Raw genomic sequence first — 15,948 nt, 5'->3', positions numbered from 1 at the left:
CTGTTGCACCTTCTCGCCGAGTTCGTTCGCTCGCAGCCCCTTTTGACTCACTTTCATTTTATTTCATTGCTTAGCGCCCTCGCCCTCTCTCTCACTCTCTCTCTCTCTCTCTCTCGCTCGCCTTCTCGCTGTGTGTGCGCGCTGACGTCGCACGCTTGAGGGCAACATCATTTTCTTCTTTTTTTTTTGTTTCGTTTCGCCACAAGCAACAGGACTCGACTTCACTACACGGCCCCAACTGCTGCTGCTGCCTGCCCCAAATTTGACAATCACCGCTGTTGCTTCTTTGCCGCATGCGCATTACTTAAATCCTCTTGCCCCCCATCCCGTTTGTATAGCTATTACTTTACTCCTGCTGCTCCTTGCCCTGTATGCCTAACCTGCTCACTTTGATTTGCTGTGTACCAAATATCAAATTTGTGGCTTCCACCCCAGCCCAGCCCAAGCCACATTCCATGCAGCATCTCAAGCGCCTTTGGCATGCAATTGAGATTCCCCCAGCGCCCGCTGCTGTGTGCTCCACGTCCGCCCAACTATAATAACTGCACAGCTGGAGTAAACAAAGCAACTCCAGCAGCTTTTGCTATTAGCATTCTATATTGCATTTAGGAATGTTTATGTCAGCTGGAATTTCAATAGCAAAAGCGTCTCTCTGGAATCTCAAAATGCTTATGCATTGTTCAGTTTTGCTATGGGCGACAGGTAAACCGGTTATCCTTACTATGATTTAATTCCAAGAAATTTATTTTGAAAGCAAACTCACTAATCTTGTAGCTGCCACTAGCAAACAGTGATGCAGAAAAGTATTTGTACACACAAATATTGCAACTTTTTAAGCAGAAAAGAAAGAGAGATTATGTTGTTCGCAATATTTAAAACAGCATGAAGCAGATTTCGCATTGGTTTAAGCTTCATTTGAACGTTTGTGGCATTTTAAATTAATCAATAAAAATTCTATATAGTTTAGCATAATTTATCCCAAAAGCCTTAGCATATGGCTAATTTAATTTAAAGAAATAAATTCAAAGCTCAATATGAAATAAAATAATAAGCAATTATGCGTTAAAATAATAAATAAAATAAAATGTAATATATAATGAAATTGAAATCGAAGATAATTTGCTATTGAAAACAGCTGCAATATTCCGCTAAAAAATATATAAATTAGAAGAAAATTACTTTATTGTTTACTTACCCCAGCTATTGAGTTATCGTTTAATTAGAATATGTACATTTTTTTTCGAGTTATTTATTAAACAACATTTTTGACTCACTCCAATTTAACACATTGAATTGCTCTTGTTTTTATATATGTATGTATACATTTTGTTGTAAACATTTTGCATTTGTTTTTCGCATTTATTTGTATTAACTGTTGTTTCGTTTGCTTTACGTTTTGGTTTTATGCTTTGCGGTTTGGTTTGGTTATATGAATCGCACTACGGATGCTAATACATTGACATTTGTATATGTGTGGTAAATATTGTTTACTCACGCACACACACACACACACACACGTACTCGCATGCGTGTGTGTGTGTGTGTGTTTTAACTACAAGCTTTAGTTAGTTTTGCGTCTCTACTCCAGCTTTGAATATCATTTATCTATGTGTATACATATATATATATATTTGTTTTTTGTTGTGTTAAAAATGTTGCTGGCCAGTTTTCAATTGTGAAAATGTCGTATCAAAAGTTGTTGGCCATTGGCTTAGTTTTGGTTTTCGTTTTTGATTTATTTCAAATAAATAAATGGCACAATGCAAACCAAGATGCGTCTTTACTCTAATTTGTGTGTATGTAACTTTTTGTTTGTATGTATGTATATATATATATGTATATAGTATGTATGTATATAATTTCTTTAGCGCTTACAAAAATATTCATATTCAAAGAAGCAACAAGAAATCACATTAAGCTTATATATATGTATAATATATATATGTAAATATTTTGTTACATTTTATACGTTTTTAGTTTATTTCCAATTCGTTTACATTCCCATGTGTTGTCTATACACAAAAAGCGTGCTCTATATAAATATATATATTTATATACATATACTATGTATGTAATTATATGTGTGTTTGCAACTTTGAAAAAAGAAAAACAAACTAAAAGTTATAATTAAATAATAATTGCTTATACTATGTATGCGCGTTTATTTACTTTATGCCGACTACAAATCAACTAACATGCATATGCAATTTGCCTGAGAGTATTTCATTATATATTTAATTTGCTTAGAATGCTCATTTATTGACTAGACAGGCAACTAATTGCATTGGCTTTTGCTCTCAGCTTAAACATTTTTAGTTACAACTAAGCTATATGGCAGCTGTGCAATTCGATCGTCAATTAAAAAATTAATTGAAATAAATAGAAGCTAATTTTGTATACAACTAAAATGTATAAATTTATAGCAAAAGAATCAATTAAAAAGCAAAGCGTACAAAAGTTGCGCTAAAAAGTATGCTATAAAAACCAGTACTCTTCTCTTTGTGGCTGCCAACTAATACTTGCATATAAATTTGTGTGTGTGTGTGTGTACTTAATTTCTAAATGCCATAACGTAACATATAATGGTATATATAGATAACATTAACAATTATGGAAACAGTTGCTGTTTCAACTACGCATAAAACTCTTAAAATCTGCACAGCATTGCAATTTGTATATATGTATATAATATATATATATATATTGGTATCGGGTTATGTATGTTTTTTTTGCTATACAAAAAGTATAAACATTATAACTTTTCTTGCTGCATACACATAAGTAGTTATAGTATATGCCCTTTTATATAATATGTATATGTATATAATTATGTATAAGTATGCATTTATGCCTTTGTATAAATATAAATATATGTATGTATATGTATATATAGTATGTTGTGTTATATTTTACTGCTTCACATATATTGTATGTATACATTATAGTTATAAATCTTAGCAATTTGCATTCGTTTTTAGTATTCAGGTCACTACATTTCTTTACGGCGTTAGTTTACTGCTTATGCTTGCTTCTTCACTTTCCATTCGTCCTTGACTTACACGAGTATTTTTGTTTCGCTTGCGCTTTCGCTTTTAATTAATTAACAACATTGCTGCGCTTTTAAAACGTTTCCCAGCCGTTTAAACATTTGCTTACAAATACAAGAAAATTCTGTTGCCCAGCAATGCAAATATATAGAATACACGCCTACAACTGTCAGTGTATATATGTATTGGTTATATATATATATATAGCTATTATGTGTGTATATTCCAATACTGTTTAGGAAGTACGTACAACAGCTAAACGTTGAGTACCGAGACAGTTGAGCCTTTCCCACTCACACACAGACAAACTACACTACTACTATTACACTAAACTACAACACACATTCATACATTGCAGCTTGATCCTTGCTAGTTGCAGTTCCAGTTCCATTTCCCGTATCCATTTTATTTATTTTCAATTATTGTCTGCAATTGCAGCACGAGGCTGCGAGAGAGCTGCAGTATCGATTGCGCATTATGTCGCTCAGCCATTTCTAAATAACAGAACTTTAAAGTTAATAAAACAATTGCAGGCTGCAGCTTGGCACGCTCACCATTGAAGAACTTGATGACATCGGTAAAGTCCATGCTATTGGATAGAATAATGTCGCGGTAGGTCTCGAGCAACGCCAATGCGAGGAAGAGCACAAAGTGACCGGAGGCAATGTGCTTGGCCGCCCAGATGACCTCCCAGGTGGCAAAGACATCGTCATAGACAAGCTCACGCTTGAAGTCCAAGAGGAACCAGCGGTAACAGAAGTAAAAGTGCGTGTAGTCCCCATTCGAGTCCATCAGATCGTACATCTCCGAGTCGAGTATTTGAATAAGCGAGCTGACAAGTAATAACAAACAAAAGAACTTCAAATTAGCAAGTTGACAAGGTCAAAGGTTGCGCTGCAGCTCACCGCATATTGGCAAAATGCATGTCCATGGCGCCACCGCTGGGAAAGTTCTCAATCATGCGCTCCATGAGCTTGCAGAAGCAGCTGTAGCTGAGCGACTCGTCATCAAAGATGACCAGCAGCGGGGCCACAAGATCGCACATGCCCTGCATGTAACCAATGTCCAGATGCTCCCACACATATGTCGATATCACATTGCGCAGCTTGTCCAGATTCTCATTGGCAAAGTACGAATAGTTGCGATCGCAACGCTGCACGTCCTTCTCGATGCGATGCAGATTCAGTCCGAACTGCTCGAGCAGCTCGACGCTGTAGACGCCGCCATTGGAGCTGGCTGGGGAGACGCAGGCGGACTTGGGCTCCTGCAGCGCGTCCAGTGAGGCGACCACGGTGATGTCCTCGTTCAGCGGCGACATGAGGCTTGTTTTACGCGAGGTAAACTCTTCGGTGGGCTCGTCGTCGTTTCCACATTGCACATCGAGATCATCTAGACTGGCCGCTTCGGTGATGATGACCGCTGTGGCTGCAGCCGGATGCTCCTGCTCCTGCTCCTGTTCGTCGTGACGCACATCGTCGGCGCTGTGGAACTTGCTCAGCTGGCCACACGTTTCGGTCAATTCGGTCTCCTCCAGCGGCTTGCATTCGGCCAGCTCGGCAAACTCATTGCCAACGGTCTCATAGCTGGAGGTGGAGGGTGAGCTCTTGATGCTCAACATCAGTATGTTGCCGCTGCTGTCGAGCGTGAGTCCCAGCTCGGCTTCGCCTTCGGCCTCCGAGTCGGCAAAGCAGTTCTCCTGCAGACGCAGCGGCTCCATGTCATCGATGTTCTGGAATTCCAGCACCACCTGCTCTGAGCTAAGCTGAGCCGGCTGCTCTTCTTGCTGCTGCTGCTGCTGCTGCTGCTCCTGCAAGTCAAACTCCTCGCCCGGATCGGATATGTCCGAAAAGTCGTTGTCATCGAACACATCATTGTCGCCCATCAGCTGCTCATGCTCCAGCTCCAGCTGCAGCTCAAGCTCCAGCTCCTCCTCCTCCTGCAGCTCCAACTGTGCCACGCCATTGGGCAGCTGTGCCGCCCTCGCATTCGCCGCCAGACGCGCCTGCTCCGCATTCAGCTTCGCCACCGCCAGCGCGTTCTTCTCCTTCTCACGCTGACGCACAATCGCCTCCACCGCCAGCCACTCGCTCATGGTCGTCTCATAGTAATGCTTGCAGGTCTCGTCCTGCCTCAGCCGCTCCTCGCGCGTGCTGCCAAAGGCGTAGTGGCCCAGCAGATACGGCCACACCTCCTTGCGCACCTCGTGCGCCACTCCGCCAAAGTAGACCAAGCGGTACAGCTCCAGCTCGCCAGCCACGACGCCATCCACATGCATCTCCTGCCACTTCTGCGGCGTCAGGCCCTCCTCATCGGCAGCCACTGCAAAATAATCAAACATATAGTGAAACCCATTTGAGATGCGTGGCTCACTTACAATCCGGCGTAATGCGTCCGTTGACCAGTCCCGAGAGATGCGTGCGCACCGTCGAGAGATGGCGACAGTAGGCCAGCCAGCCATAGAAGGCGCGCGAGATGATCTGACGCCGCATTGTGGAGCACACGAGCTCAATGCTTGCCGTCTGGCTCGCCTGTATGAGCGGCGGATCCGGATTGCTGCTGCTCTGCTCCAGCGACAGGCTCTTGCTGGAGCAGTCGCTGCTGCCCGTGGTCGAGCAGCTGCCCAGGTGCTTGCGGCGCGGACTCGAGCGTCCCAGCTCCAGTATCGGATGCGTGGCCACTGCAATAGAAAGAGAGATTAAGTTTGCATTTAGTTGAGGCTGCAATTTCCAAAGCTTGCAACATTTTTATTTTTATGTTATGCGATTATGCGATTAAGTAATCAGCTTTATAATTATTATTGGCATTAATTATGTCATTTTCAAAATATTAGTTCATTTCTATTCATGACTCGATTCGATTTTAAGCTAAAGTTGTAGCATATTTTACGGCTTAGGCGGCTTTTAAATTTAACGGAAGCACTAGACGCCAAGTGGGCGGCAAATGGGGCGCGGTTTGTTGCCCCAACGCAAACACAATGCATTCTGTTTACTTTGCTTAGCTTTCAAAGTTCTCAGACCCATTGCAAACAAATGTACAAACGGCCTTCTAAGTCAATCTGAAATTTGAACCATAATATAACAATTTTTACTTTATGCTTCATTATGTTTGATTTATATTTTTGATTGCCTACAAATATTAATAAAATAAATTCGAATATATTAATTGCTATTGAAGCAAATCAAATCATAATCTATACTGTATAGTTTTTATAATAAAAAGGCAAATCTTTCTTTTAAGCTTAAATTTGTCAATGAATTTCGTTAGCAGTTTGAACTGCCGAATTTTGCATTTTGTTATTTTCTTTGTTTTTTATTTATCGCAGATCTTTTACCAAGTCTCTTGCTGTCGACTGTGCCCGACTCTGCGCATTTTATAGAAACACAAGCGTTTAGTATTGATTGAACTTATGCGAACTTACGGAACTCCTCGTGCTGACTCTTGCTGACCACACGAAAGACGTAATCAATGGGCGTCTCATCGGTGCTGGACTCCATGACCGAGGGCAAGATGTGGCGACGCACGCTCTTGGGCCAGGGGAAGAGCTTGCCAATGCCGCGCTGCGACCAGAGCGGCGGATCCAGCTGGCCATGGGGCAGCAGACCCGTCTCCAGGCAGCTGAGGAACGCCTGCAGGTGCCCGCCCTCGGGGAAATGTATGGGCGGACGCTGGACGCCGTCTTGACCCACCAGGATGATGGTGCCGCCGGTGTCGCCGCCGCGATTCTGATGACAATGCACATAGACAATCTCGTCCACGTTGATGTTGAGCGCATAGCCCCAGTAGAAGCTCTTGTCGCCGCCATCGCCGACATCGTTGTAGCCATTCATCAGCTGATTGGGCGTCCACTTGATGGTGAGCGACTGGACGCTCTGGTGCAGGCTGAGGTAGCCGGGCATGGGCTCGGCCACGTCCTTGGGCAGCACCAGCACATTGTTCTTGCCGTAGAGCAGCGTGGAGCGCGAGTTCTGATGCAGCGACTCCACATAGTCCTTGGCCACGCTGGCCGGCGAGCAGGCCTTGAAGCTGCCGCTGCTGGTGTCCTCGGAGCTGGTGTGCAGACTGCGCTTGAAGTTGATGATGGGCCGATGGCAGGTGGGCGGCGTGCGATTGCCGGAGCTGATGCGATGCCGCTGCACCAGCTCATCCGCGTGCGGATCTGTCCAGTAGTGATCGGCGGTCTTGGCGCGCGTAAACTCCAGCGCACACGGGCCGACCAGCAGTGAGCTCAGTATGGAGCCATAATCGGCATCAGCCACGAGCGCTTCACGGTCATAATAGCTCTGCGCATTCTGCACCAGATGCTCAATGATCTTGGCCAGACGCTTCTCGTGCAGCGCCAGGCGTATCCACAGGTACTTGCCCAGCGGCGTGGCGGCGCCATTCAGACCCACCGTCGACACCGCCGTGTTGATGGTGGTGACGCTGCTGCTGCTGCCGCTGCCCTTGCTCAGCAGCTTGGGCTTGATGATGCTGTCGCTGCTGGAGGAGGAGCGCTTGTTGCTCACCGCATGGTTCTCCTGCGCCAGCTCCAGCTCCAGCAGCCGCCGGCTCACATAGTCCGCCTCCGGGCAGACCTTGGCTATCTTCTGTATCAGCGCCGTGGTCGACGAGGTCTTGAACAGCCCCAGGGCACGCCGGCGCAGTCCGTGACTGAGGCAGGCCTCGACAGCGCCGCAGAGCGAGGTGACCGAGCTGCTCTCCTCGTGCACATACTTCTTGGTCACCGCCTCCTCCATCAGCTGCTTCACCTCCTTCTTCACGTTCGCTATTAGTCGCTCCTTCAGCTCCGCATCTGAAAGATAGAACGAAATAAATTTAATCAAATATTTGGTAAAAAATAAAATGCAAATATTTTGGTTATATTAAATAAATAAATAGCACTTAACTTATTTATTATATAGAAGTTATAAGTCTTTTTTATTCTTTAAGTAAGTTAAATAAATCAATAAATATATTTAATTTCTCAAAACATGATTAAACATGATTGGGAGCGGGTGGGTTACTTTTCAATTTGTAATTATGTGTATATTGAATCCCAAATCACTTTCACTTTCACTTTGAATTTCAATTCCAATTCCAATTCGCAAATCCCAGACTCGCAGCATTTTATTGAATTTGTCAGTCAGACCTATGTCAATCATTTTGTCATCCCTTTTGCTTATCAACTAAGTATACTACTATATATGTATGCTATATAGACATATGTAAATTTGTATATATTTGCATATAGATACGCATATGCTAATGCCGGCGCGCTTACCTAATTAGAATGGAAATAAAGGATTTATGCTCGAGTCGTGACGTGACTTGGCAACCAAATAAAGTACTATATACTATATACTATATATATATGTGTGTGTTTAGATTTATTGAGCCATTTAGGCTGTTGGGGCAAGAGCCTAGACGAGTGACTGGCCGCCACATTTGCATAATTGATCCAAGCGGCACTGGCGATGGCGATGGCGATGGCGAGTTACTCAACTCATAACTGGAAAAGCAATTTAATAAGCAAACTTGATTCAAGTGCAACTCGATGAGAAGCAAAGTGCACTTTGACTTTGACTTTGACTCGGCTGAGGGCTGAGAGCTGAGAGCTGCTATTGATTGAATTAGGAAATGTAATTCCTGTAATGTCACGGGCACAAAGCAGAGACGCAATCAAGCAATTGCGTTGCAAGTGGCAGGGGGTGGGTTGCGCACACACAGGTGGGCGCAATGCGTTGCTAACCTTGAAAAGAATTCAAAGGCAGCAGCAGCGGCGCTATCGTAAACTCTATACAATGTGTGTGCAGCCAGCGTAAGCTGCGAATATATATACTATATATATATATATATATATATATGTATTTGTATTACATGCCACGTGAGTGTGGGTGGGGATTTGGTTATAAGCTACACCTGCGACGCGCACTCTTGACCCTGAACAACATAAAACAGCTGATGACAGGCAGAGGCAGCGGCAGCGGCAGCAACGCATAAGAGTGAGATGGCAACTGTTTACGCCTACGAATGACAGAGAATCAAAGCAACGTAGCAAGAGCAAGTGGGACAGCGCCAGTAAATACAATGTGGCAAATAGTAAGCTCCAACACCCACCCCCCACTTACTCTATACAGCTAAAGTTGGCTTTAGCCGCTTTGGCCATATTGCAAATGGAAGCTGAACCCAAACATATGTTTGCCACCCCAACAACAACAGCAGCTGAAGCCGCAGCAGCAGCAGCAGCAGCCGCATCAGCAGATTAGTTTATATATATGCGCATATATAATCTACTATATAATAGTTCTTATGCACTTTTAGTGCATTCATTAAAATTGCGCATGCATTGCGCTTAAATAAACAAAAGACTGTGCTGTGCGCTTTACTCCTTTGCCAATGCGCATATCGATAAGCATTTAATTAGGCCCACTCAACAGGCGCCAGGCCAGTCAGGCCGGCCAGCCAGCCAGCCAACGAACAAAAGCGCCACAAGGTGCAAGCTCATGCTTGATGAATGCGGAAAATTGTTGTTTTGTTCTTCCGCCTGGCCATGAACTTTTGCATTTTGCATGAGCGCAACAAGCGCCGCGCGTGCACATTTAACTGTGCACGGACTTTGATGGACAGTGGGCAATAAGAATATTAAAAGCTCTTGCCTACTTATGAGGGCAGTCAGACTCTACCGCAATCTCCACTGTGCTGTGTGCATACAAATCGATGCCAATTAGCCGCTATTATATCTACATATATAACGGCCTCTGTGTGCATTCAATGCGCCAGCACTTTGACAATGTCATTCTGCCTGTCTGCGCAACAGCAGCAGGAGCAGCAGCAGCAGGAGCAGCAGCAGCAGCAGCAGCAGCACAAAGAGCTGCTCCAAGCGCAGCGCACTTATTAATAATACATTGTGGGCCATAAGTGATTTCTCAGTTAATTAAATTTATACTGACGCAAGAGCCAACAAAGACATTTCACTTTCCTGACCAGACAGCCAGCCTACCAGCCAACCAGCCAGCCAGCCAGCTGGCTGTTCAGTTTCCCAGCAATCGCTTGCCCCACTTAGTGCATTGTCACAAAAGCTTCCACTTATATTTTGCTGCGAAACCATTACAAAGTGGCAACTGTCCTAGACCAAACGTAATTAAAATCTTAAATTAACTTTAACTCATAGAAATCGGCTCGAGATTTCTTTCTTAGAAGCAAGAAACTTTGTGCGATTATCGCCCTAACTATATAAATCAATCTCTTCAAGCTCTGCATCCCAACAGATTTCTCTATAAATTTATGTTCTAACTGATATATAATCGACTTTTAGCATTCATAGCTAAAGTTTAGCTAAAGTCAAATTAATGAAAGAGACTGCAACCTACTTCTTTGGATTAATTTCTTACTGAACAGATCTTTGGCACATATTTTTGCTAGTTTACAAATATTTTAAAACTTTCCTTTCTTTTTTGTAAATTATATATTCACTTAAGCTAATTAATCTAAATGATTTATCGATTCACGCAAATGGGGAAGATCTGATAGTGAGTACATTTGTATGTGTGTGTGTGTGTGTGTTGACGCCCCAAGATATGCAACAGCAATCAAGCAAAACCGGTATAAGCGACGCACCCCAAACTTTGGCTTACGTATTTATATGTACTATATAGCATATATATATACAATTTTACACACTCACACATACACACGCATCAATTACAAAAGTTTGCTGCTTTCTTTGCGTTCGATTTACGCGCAAAACGAAGAAAATCATACAAAAAGCAGAGAGAAGAAAATCATTTCATTTGCGCTCACCTTCAGCTTTCAGCTGTGTGCGTTGTTTGCTAATCAAAAATAAAAGCCAACAACAATTACTAATACATACATATGCCAGCGCACACACACGCAGGCACACACACACACATATGCTGTTATCAAAGTTGTAACATTGTGGTCTTCACTCACCGCTGGTGGCATCTCCTGTAGCGCTGGAAGCTCCGCCGCTGCTGAAACTGTGTAGCATATTCATCTTGTTGTTGTTGTTGTTGTCACGTTGCTGTTGCTGTCACGTTTGCCAAACACGAGCGTTGTTGTTGTTGTTGTTGTTGTTGTTATTTCGCCTGCGTTACGTGCTATGCTTTATGTTTGGTTTGGTCTGCAGGACTTTGGGGGCAAATATTTTCAGTTTGCAGCTTTGTTTATGCGTTCTTGGTTTGAAACGTTAACTCTCTCTCTCTCTCTCTCGCTCTTGATTCAGCTTGCGCTCTCTGTTCAGTGTGGTTCAAGCTTGCTCTGTTTCTCTCTCTAACTGCTTACTTGCCAGCTGCTGAGCTCGTTTTTATATTATTTTCTGTTGTTGTTTTGTATTTGTTGCTGATTAATTAGAAAAAATCGGTAATTTTTTCGTTGCATTCGTTTTCGTAGCTTCTTGTTCAAAAAATAAAAAAAAATACACACACACACAATGCGACGCTAACGGTTTAGATTGCTGCTGCTGCTGTTGTTGTTATTATTTTTCTTGTTGTTTGTATCAAAACGTTGTCAAAAAATAATTACGTATGTATGTATAAACATAAATACATACATACATGCTGTTGTGGTATGCATAACAGTTGAATTGAATGCTTCACATTTTTGATACGCGCTCGCGTTGATTTAGTTGTTGCTCCAGTGCCCAAAAATTCCAAAACTCGCTGAGTTTTGTTGTTGTTGATGTTTTTTTTTTTGAGGGGGGGACGATTTTGTTTGGCGCAGTTCTTTGTGTTGCCTACTTTGTGGTGTTGGTGGTGTTCATCATCACTCCATCATCACTTGCTTGCTGGCTGGCTGCCCCACACACTCCTCTTCTTCTCTCTCTCGTGTGTGTGCGTGCGTCTTAGTGTCTGCTGCTGCTTCGCTTCGTTTCGCTTTTCTTTGCGCATCCAGTCTCTGCCTGTCGTCCTTTCGCCAGCAGTTCAGTTTGTGTACTAACGTTACGTCTATTGATATTTCAGGCAGTAAGCTGCGGCGATACACACACAGCGTAAGCCTTCGTAGCGCTGCGTAAGACGTCTATCGATAACGATAATGCCAATCACACTGCAATAGAACATTCAGATTGATATTAAGCATTTTTAAAATCAAACTGTCGTTTACTAAGTACAAATTATCATGAATATAATTATTATTATTTGAACAAAGGAGTTGTTTAGTAATTCAACGACTAATGCTTGTCTTTAAGCATAATTAATTATTGTTTTTATAAATTACTAAAAGCTACAAATTTATTATTTCCAAACTGCAAGATTATTAATAGTATTCATTTTCAGCTATAGAGAGCAAATAATTATTGTTATATTAAAACAATATATTTATTGCTAGTTATATTTTATAATATATAACAAACTGAAAATATTTTAATATTTAAAAATTGATAAAAAATAATAACTTTGCAGTTTTAAGTGTTTGCAAAATTAATTTTTTATTTAAAATTTTTCATGGTAATTTGTTTATATATTTATCTACTTATTTCACAATTATTAACACTACCTTTTTGATCAGTGTAATTCATTGATAATTAATGTGATTCCGATTGCAAAATAATTAGATAAGGCGTTGTGTTTTGATTGCAATATACAATTGCTTATAATTATAGCTTGTTTACTGTAATTGCAGCAGTCACGCAAACTTTAAATAACAAAATAAGTATTTTGCTTAATCATAATTATATACAAAAATGTGATATTTATATCAGTTTGTTTATAGCCGTGCGTTTATTGTAAATAATAACAAATAAAATGTGATCAAGCATTTTCCACTGACTGCTTGGCAAGAAGGCCGGAGGTATTATGTTTACTATATGTAAACTTAAGGAATAAGTCATGTACCAAGTACCGAAATGTGATGTATGCACTTACATATGTATATACTATGTATTTACTAAACAGTTAATTAATTGATAGTGATGACGTCACCAAGTGCCAGATGCAGCTGCTGCTGCTGCTGCTGCTTGTCAGCCAATTCCTCAGTTATTCTTGATATATAAATGCCAAAGCGCATCTTACCGCTCTGCAGACGCGCAATAGTGGTCAGAGTGTCCGGCGAACGTTCACCCGTGCGTTGATTAATACAGATCATATCACAGCGCTGGCAAGGACCATTTACCTCGAACAGCACTTGGCCAATGCGCAGCTTGGTGAACGCCAGCTCTTCAAAGGGCACATCGGTGTCTATGACAATATTGGCGCGGAAGCGATCCACCGTATCCGCCAAAGGCTCCTCAAACTGCAGATGACGCACTGAGGCGCGATTCACCAGCAGAAACTGCGCCTGGTTGACCAAACTCAACTGTACGCCGGTCGAGCTGCGCTGCATCGATTGGCGCAGCAAACGCAGGCCAGGCAAGTCAAGCTGCTCGGACAGCCAGTTGGCCACATCGTCGCCACAATCGAAGCCTTCGACAGGTTGGCGACAGACCTTGCTCAAGCAACGCGTGGACTGCTCCAGTGCGAGTGGCACGCTGAAGAAACTGGCCGCGCTATCAAAGTGCAACTGCAAGGCTGAGCCGACAATGCGCGGCTGGAGCAGACACAGCTGCGTGCAGCGCTTTTGCGTCAAGGCCAAGCCATTGTGATCCACAATCATCCATTCGCGATCGTACTGCAGGCCTTGTGCTGTCAAGGGCCAAGCGGCAGCTGCAGCTATTTTGAATGCGGCACAGGACTTGACGGGATATATGGCCAGCTCGAGCAGACGCGGGCGCAGTCGCTGCACGCGCTGCTGCAGAACTTGGGGCAGCTGCGCTGCTTGCTGCTCTATGTCCAGCAGGCGCTGCTGCTTGGGCAGCTGCAGGTAGCTCAAGCGCAGCATGTCCAAGAACTTATCCACATCCTGGCGCCTTGTCATGTAGCCAAAGGATACACGCACCGCGCCCGTGGGCTGACCATCAAGCAAATCATAATAATCGCCACAAACGCGTCCCGCGCGCTTATAAATGCTATCCATAGTCTCTGGCGTCAGCTGCAGGTGCCGCTGGCAGGCGCCTATGTTGCAGAAGCAGCCTGTGCGCAGCAAAATGCGCTGCAGTGCAGCCACACAGGCCACCTCGCCGAAGCCCACATAAGCGCCGTCAGCCGTGCGCACGTTGAAGGCCACAATGCCGCCTTGCTGGGCACGCTGCTCATAGCCGGCATGATTGTAGAGCTGAATGAGTGGCGCACCGTTGGGATGCTTGAGTTGCTGCAGCTGCGCTGCGCAGTACTTGGCCAGGCCATGCACGTGGCGGGAGATGCGCTCCATAGGGTTAGCACCTGGCACTAAGCGTTCCAGCGTGCGAAAGCCCTGCAGCAGCTCCACAATAGACAAAAAAGGCAGCGTGCCGTTTTCAAAGCGCTCATGCAAGCTGCCACGCAGTTGATGCTCCAACGTATGCGCATAGGCATAGTTAATGCTGCCGCCACCATAATAGCGCGAGCGCAAAGCTTCAGCACCACGTTTGCTCACCAGCAGCGCACCCACGCCCGTGGGGTAGCCAAAGATCTTATAGAAACTGAGGCAAACAAAGTCGGCGGGATAGCGTTGCAAGTCCAAGGGACTGCTGGCTGCATAGCTTGCTGCATCCAGGCACACATAGTACTGCTGACTGGCTGCATCTGCTTTTGGCGCTTTTACTTCTTTGCCCGTCTCCTGTAGTCCCTGCTGCTGCAGCTGCTTGATAATGTCCAGTGGCAGCTTGTAGCCGCTGAAATTACACTGCGCAGAAAAAACAACCAAAGAATTGGCAGTGGCTGCCTGATCTACTACTGGCGACTGCAGCTGCAACTCTGCATGCTTAGCCAGCTGTTCCGCTGTCAACATGTAAATGCCATTGGCCTTAACCAACTCACGCATGCCCAGCACTGATGTATGATTCTCTTGGCAATAATGAAAATTACCTGCCTCCAGGAAATCAAAGTGCTCTGCCACCAAACGCAGCGCTGCTGTTGCATTTGCTGTAAATATCACATGATAGTCCTCCGCCTTGGTATTAAAAAACTCCAGTACTCTAGAAGTAATTTGATAAGCATTTGCTTAATATATTATCAGACTATTAGCACTCACCGGTAACGCACTTGATCCACATAGTCGCCGGTTAGGCGGCATGTATGTGGATTGCATATGACGTCGCGCTGCAGCTGCTGCGCTGCCGACAGCACTTGTGTTTCGGCATAGAGTGTTGTGCCCGCATGATCGAGATAAGTGCTCTCTGCTCAAAAACAATAGAAAGTCATGCTTAACTCTTATCTATGACAAGAGCTTACCTGCAAGTCTGCTAAATTCGCTGTGAATCAGCGTTTGCTCTGCTTCACTAAATTCCGGCGTATAGTTAGAGTCTATCATGGCCGCTGCGAGGTGCAATGAGTGCAGGCTTCATTTATATGAAAACTACTGAAATTCACCACAATTTTAAGTCGCGTCGATCGATTACTCTTGAACTCGATATTAACAGCAGAGTTGCTCTTAGTGTTGTGCTCGTTCAATGGACTAAACAAGTTCGTTCGTTCATGTTCAGCCAGTTCTTCCGTTGCGCGCGAAACTTAATGTGCTTGCCAGATCGCGAATATTGTGCTACAGTTATTCATATATTACAATAAATAACGTATTTGTATTTGGTGTGTATGTAGTGCATTTTATATATGTATATGAGCCTTGCATATTTATTTTATAAGAACGTAAGGCATTTCAACCTTGTTTGGAGTTGTTTTAAGAGTTGCTGTATGTTTAATTTTCAAGTGATTGCAGCTGCTGCTAATTATGTGTGATACGCCAGTAATGTTTAACGACGACTTGCAGTACTTGCACTTTGCTTTGTTCTAAATGTTGCTAAATTTGATAAGCAAATTGACACCCGCACAATTGCCCGCCACAAAACGAAAGCAAAATAACAACAACTGAACAAACAAGAACGATTCAGTTCGTT

The 15,948-nt window shown here is 43.6% G+C and overlaps 2 protein-coding genes across 2 annotated transcripts; both read right to left on the bottom strand.

Moving 5' to 3' along the window:
• Nucleotides 1-2,902: 2,902 nt before the first annotated feature.
• On the bottom strand, nucleotides 2,903-11,425 carry LOC108607177 (small G protein signaling modulator 2). The gene is made up of 6 exons (XM_017997833.2): nucleotides 10,977-11,425; nucleotides 6,466-7,839; nucleotides 5,422-5,724; nucleotides 3,953-5,366; nucleotides 3,602-3,879; nucleotides 2,903-3,541 (listed from the first exon to the last, which is right to left on the bottom strand). The coding sequence occupies exons 1-6, from the start codon at nucleotides 11,038-11,040 to the stop codon at nucleotides 3,453-3,455; spliced, it is 3,522 nt and encodes a 1,173-aa protein (XP_017853322.1). The 5' UTR covers nucleotides 11,041-11,425; the 3' UTR covers nucleotides 2,903-3,452.
• A 1,315-nt stretch (nucleotides 11,426-12,740) lies between these two features.
• On the bottom strand, nucleotides 12,741-15,616 carry LOC108606654 (molybdenum cofactor sulfurase). Its single transcript, XM_017996971.1, has 3 exons — nucleotides 15,290-15,616; nucleotides 15,090-15,234; nucleotides 12,741-15,033 (listed from the first exon to the last, which is right to left on the bottom strand). The coding sequence occupies exons 1-3, from the start codon at nucleotides 15,366-15,368 to the stop codon at nucleotides 12,942-12,944; spliced, it is 2,316 nt and encodes a 771-aa protein (XP_017852460.1). The 5' UTR covers nucleotides 15,369-15,616; the 3' UTR covers nucleotides 12,741-12,941.
• Nucleotides 15,617-15,948: the final 332 nt, after the last annotated feature.

Source organism: Drosophila busckii, chromosome X (genome assembly GCF_011750605.1).
Source record: "Drosophila busckii strain San Diego stock center, stock number 13000-0081.31 chromosome X, ASM1175060v1, whole genome shotgun sequence".
In the NCBI taxonomy this organism is placed as follows: Eukaryota; Metazoa; Arthropoda; class Insecta; order Diptera; family Drosophilidae; genus Drosophila; species Drosophila busckii.
The sequence above is the reverse complement of the archived record's forward strand: the minus strand, read 5'-3'. Positions and strand labels throughout refer to the sequence as shown.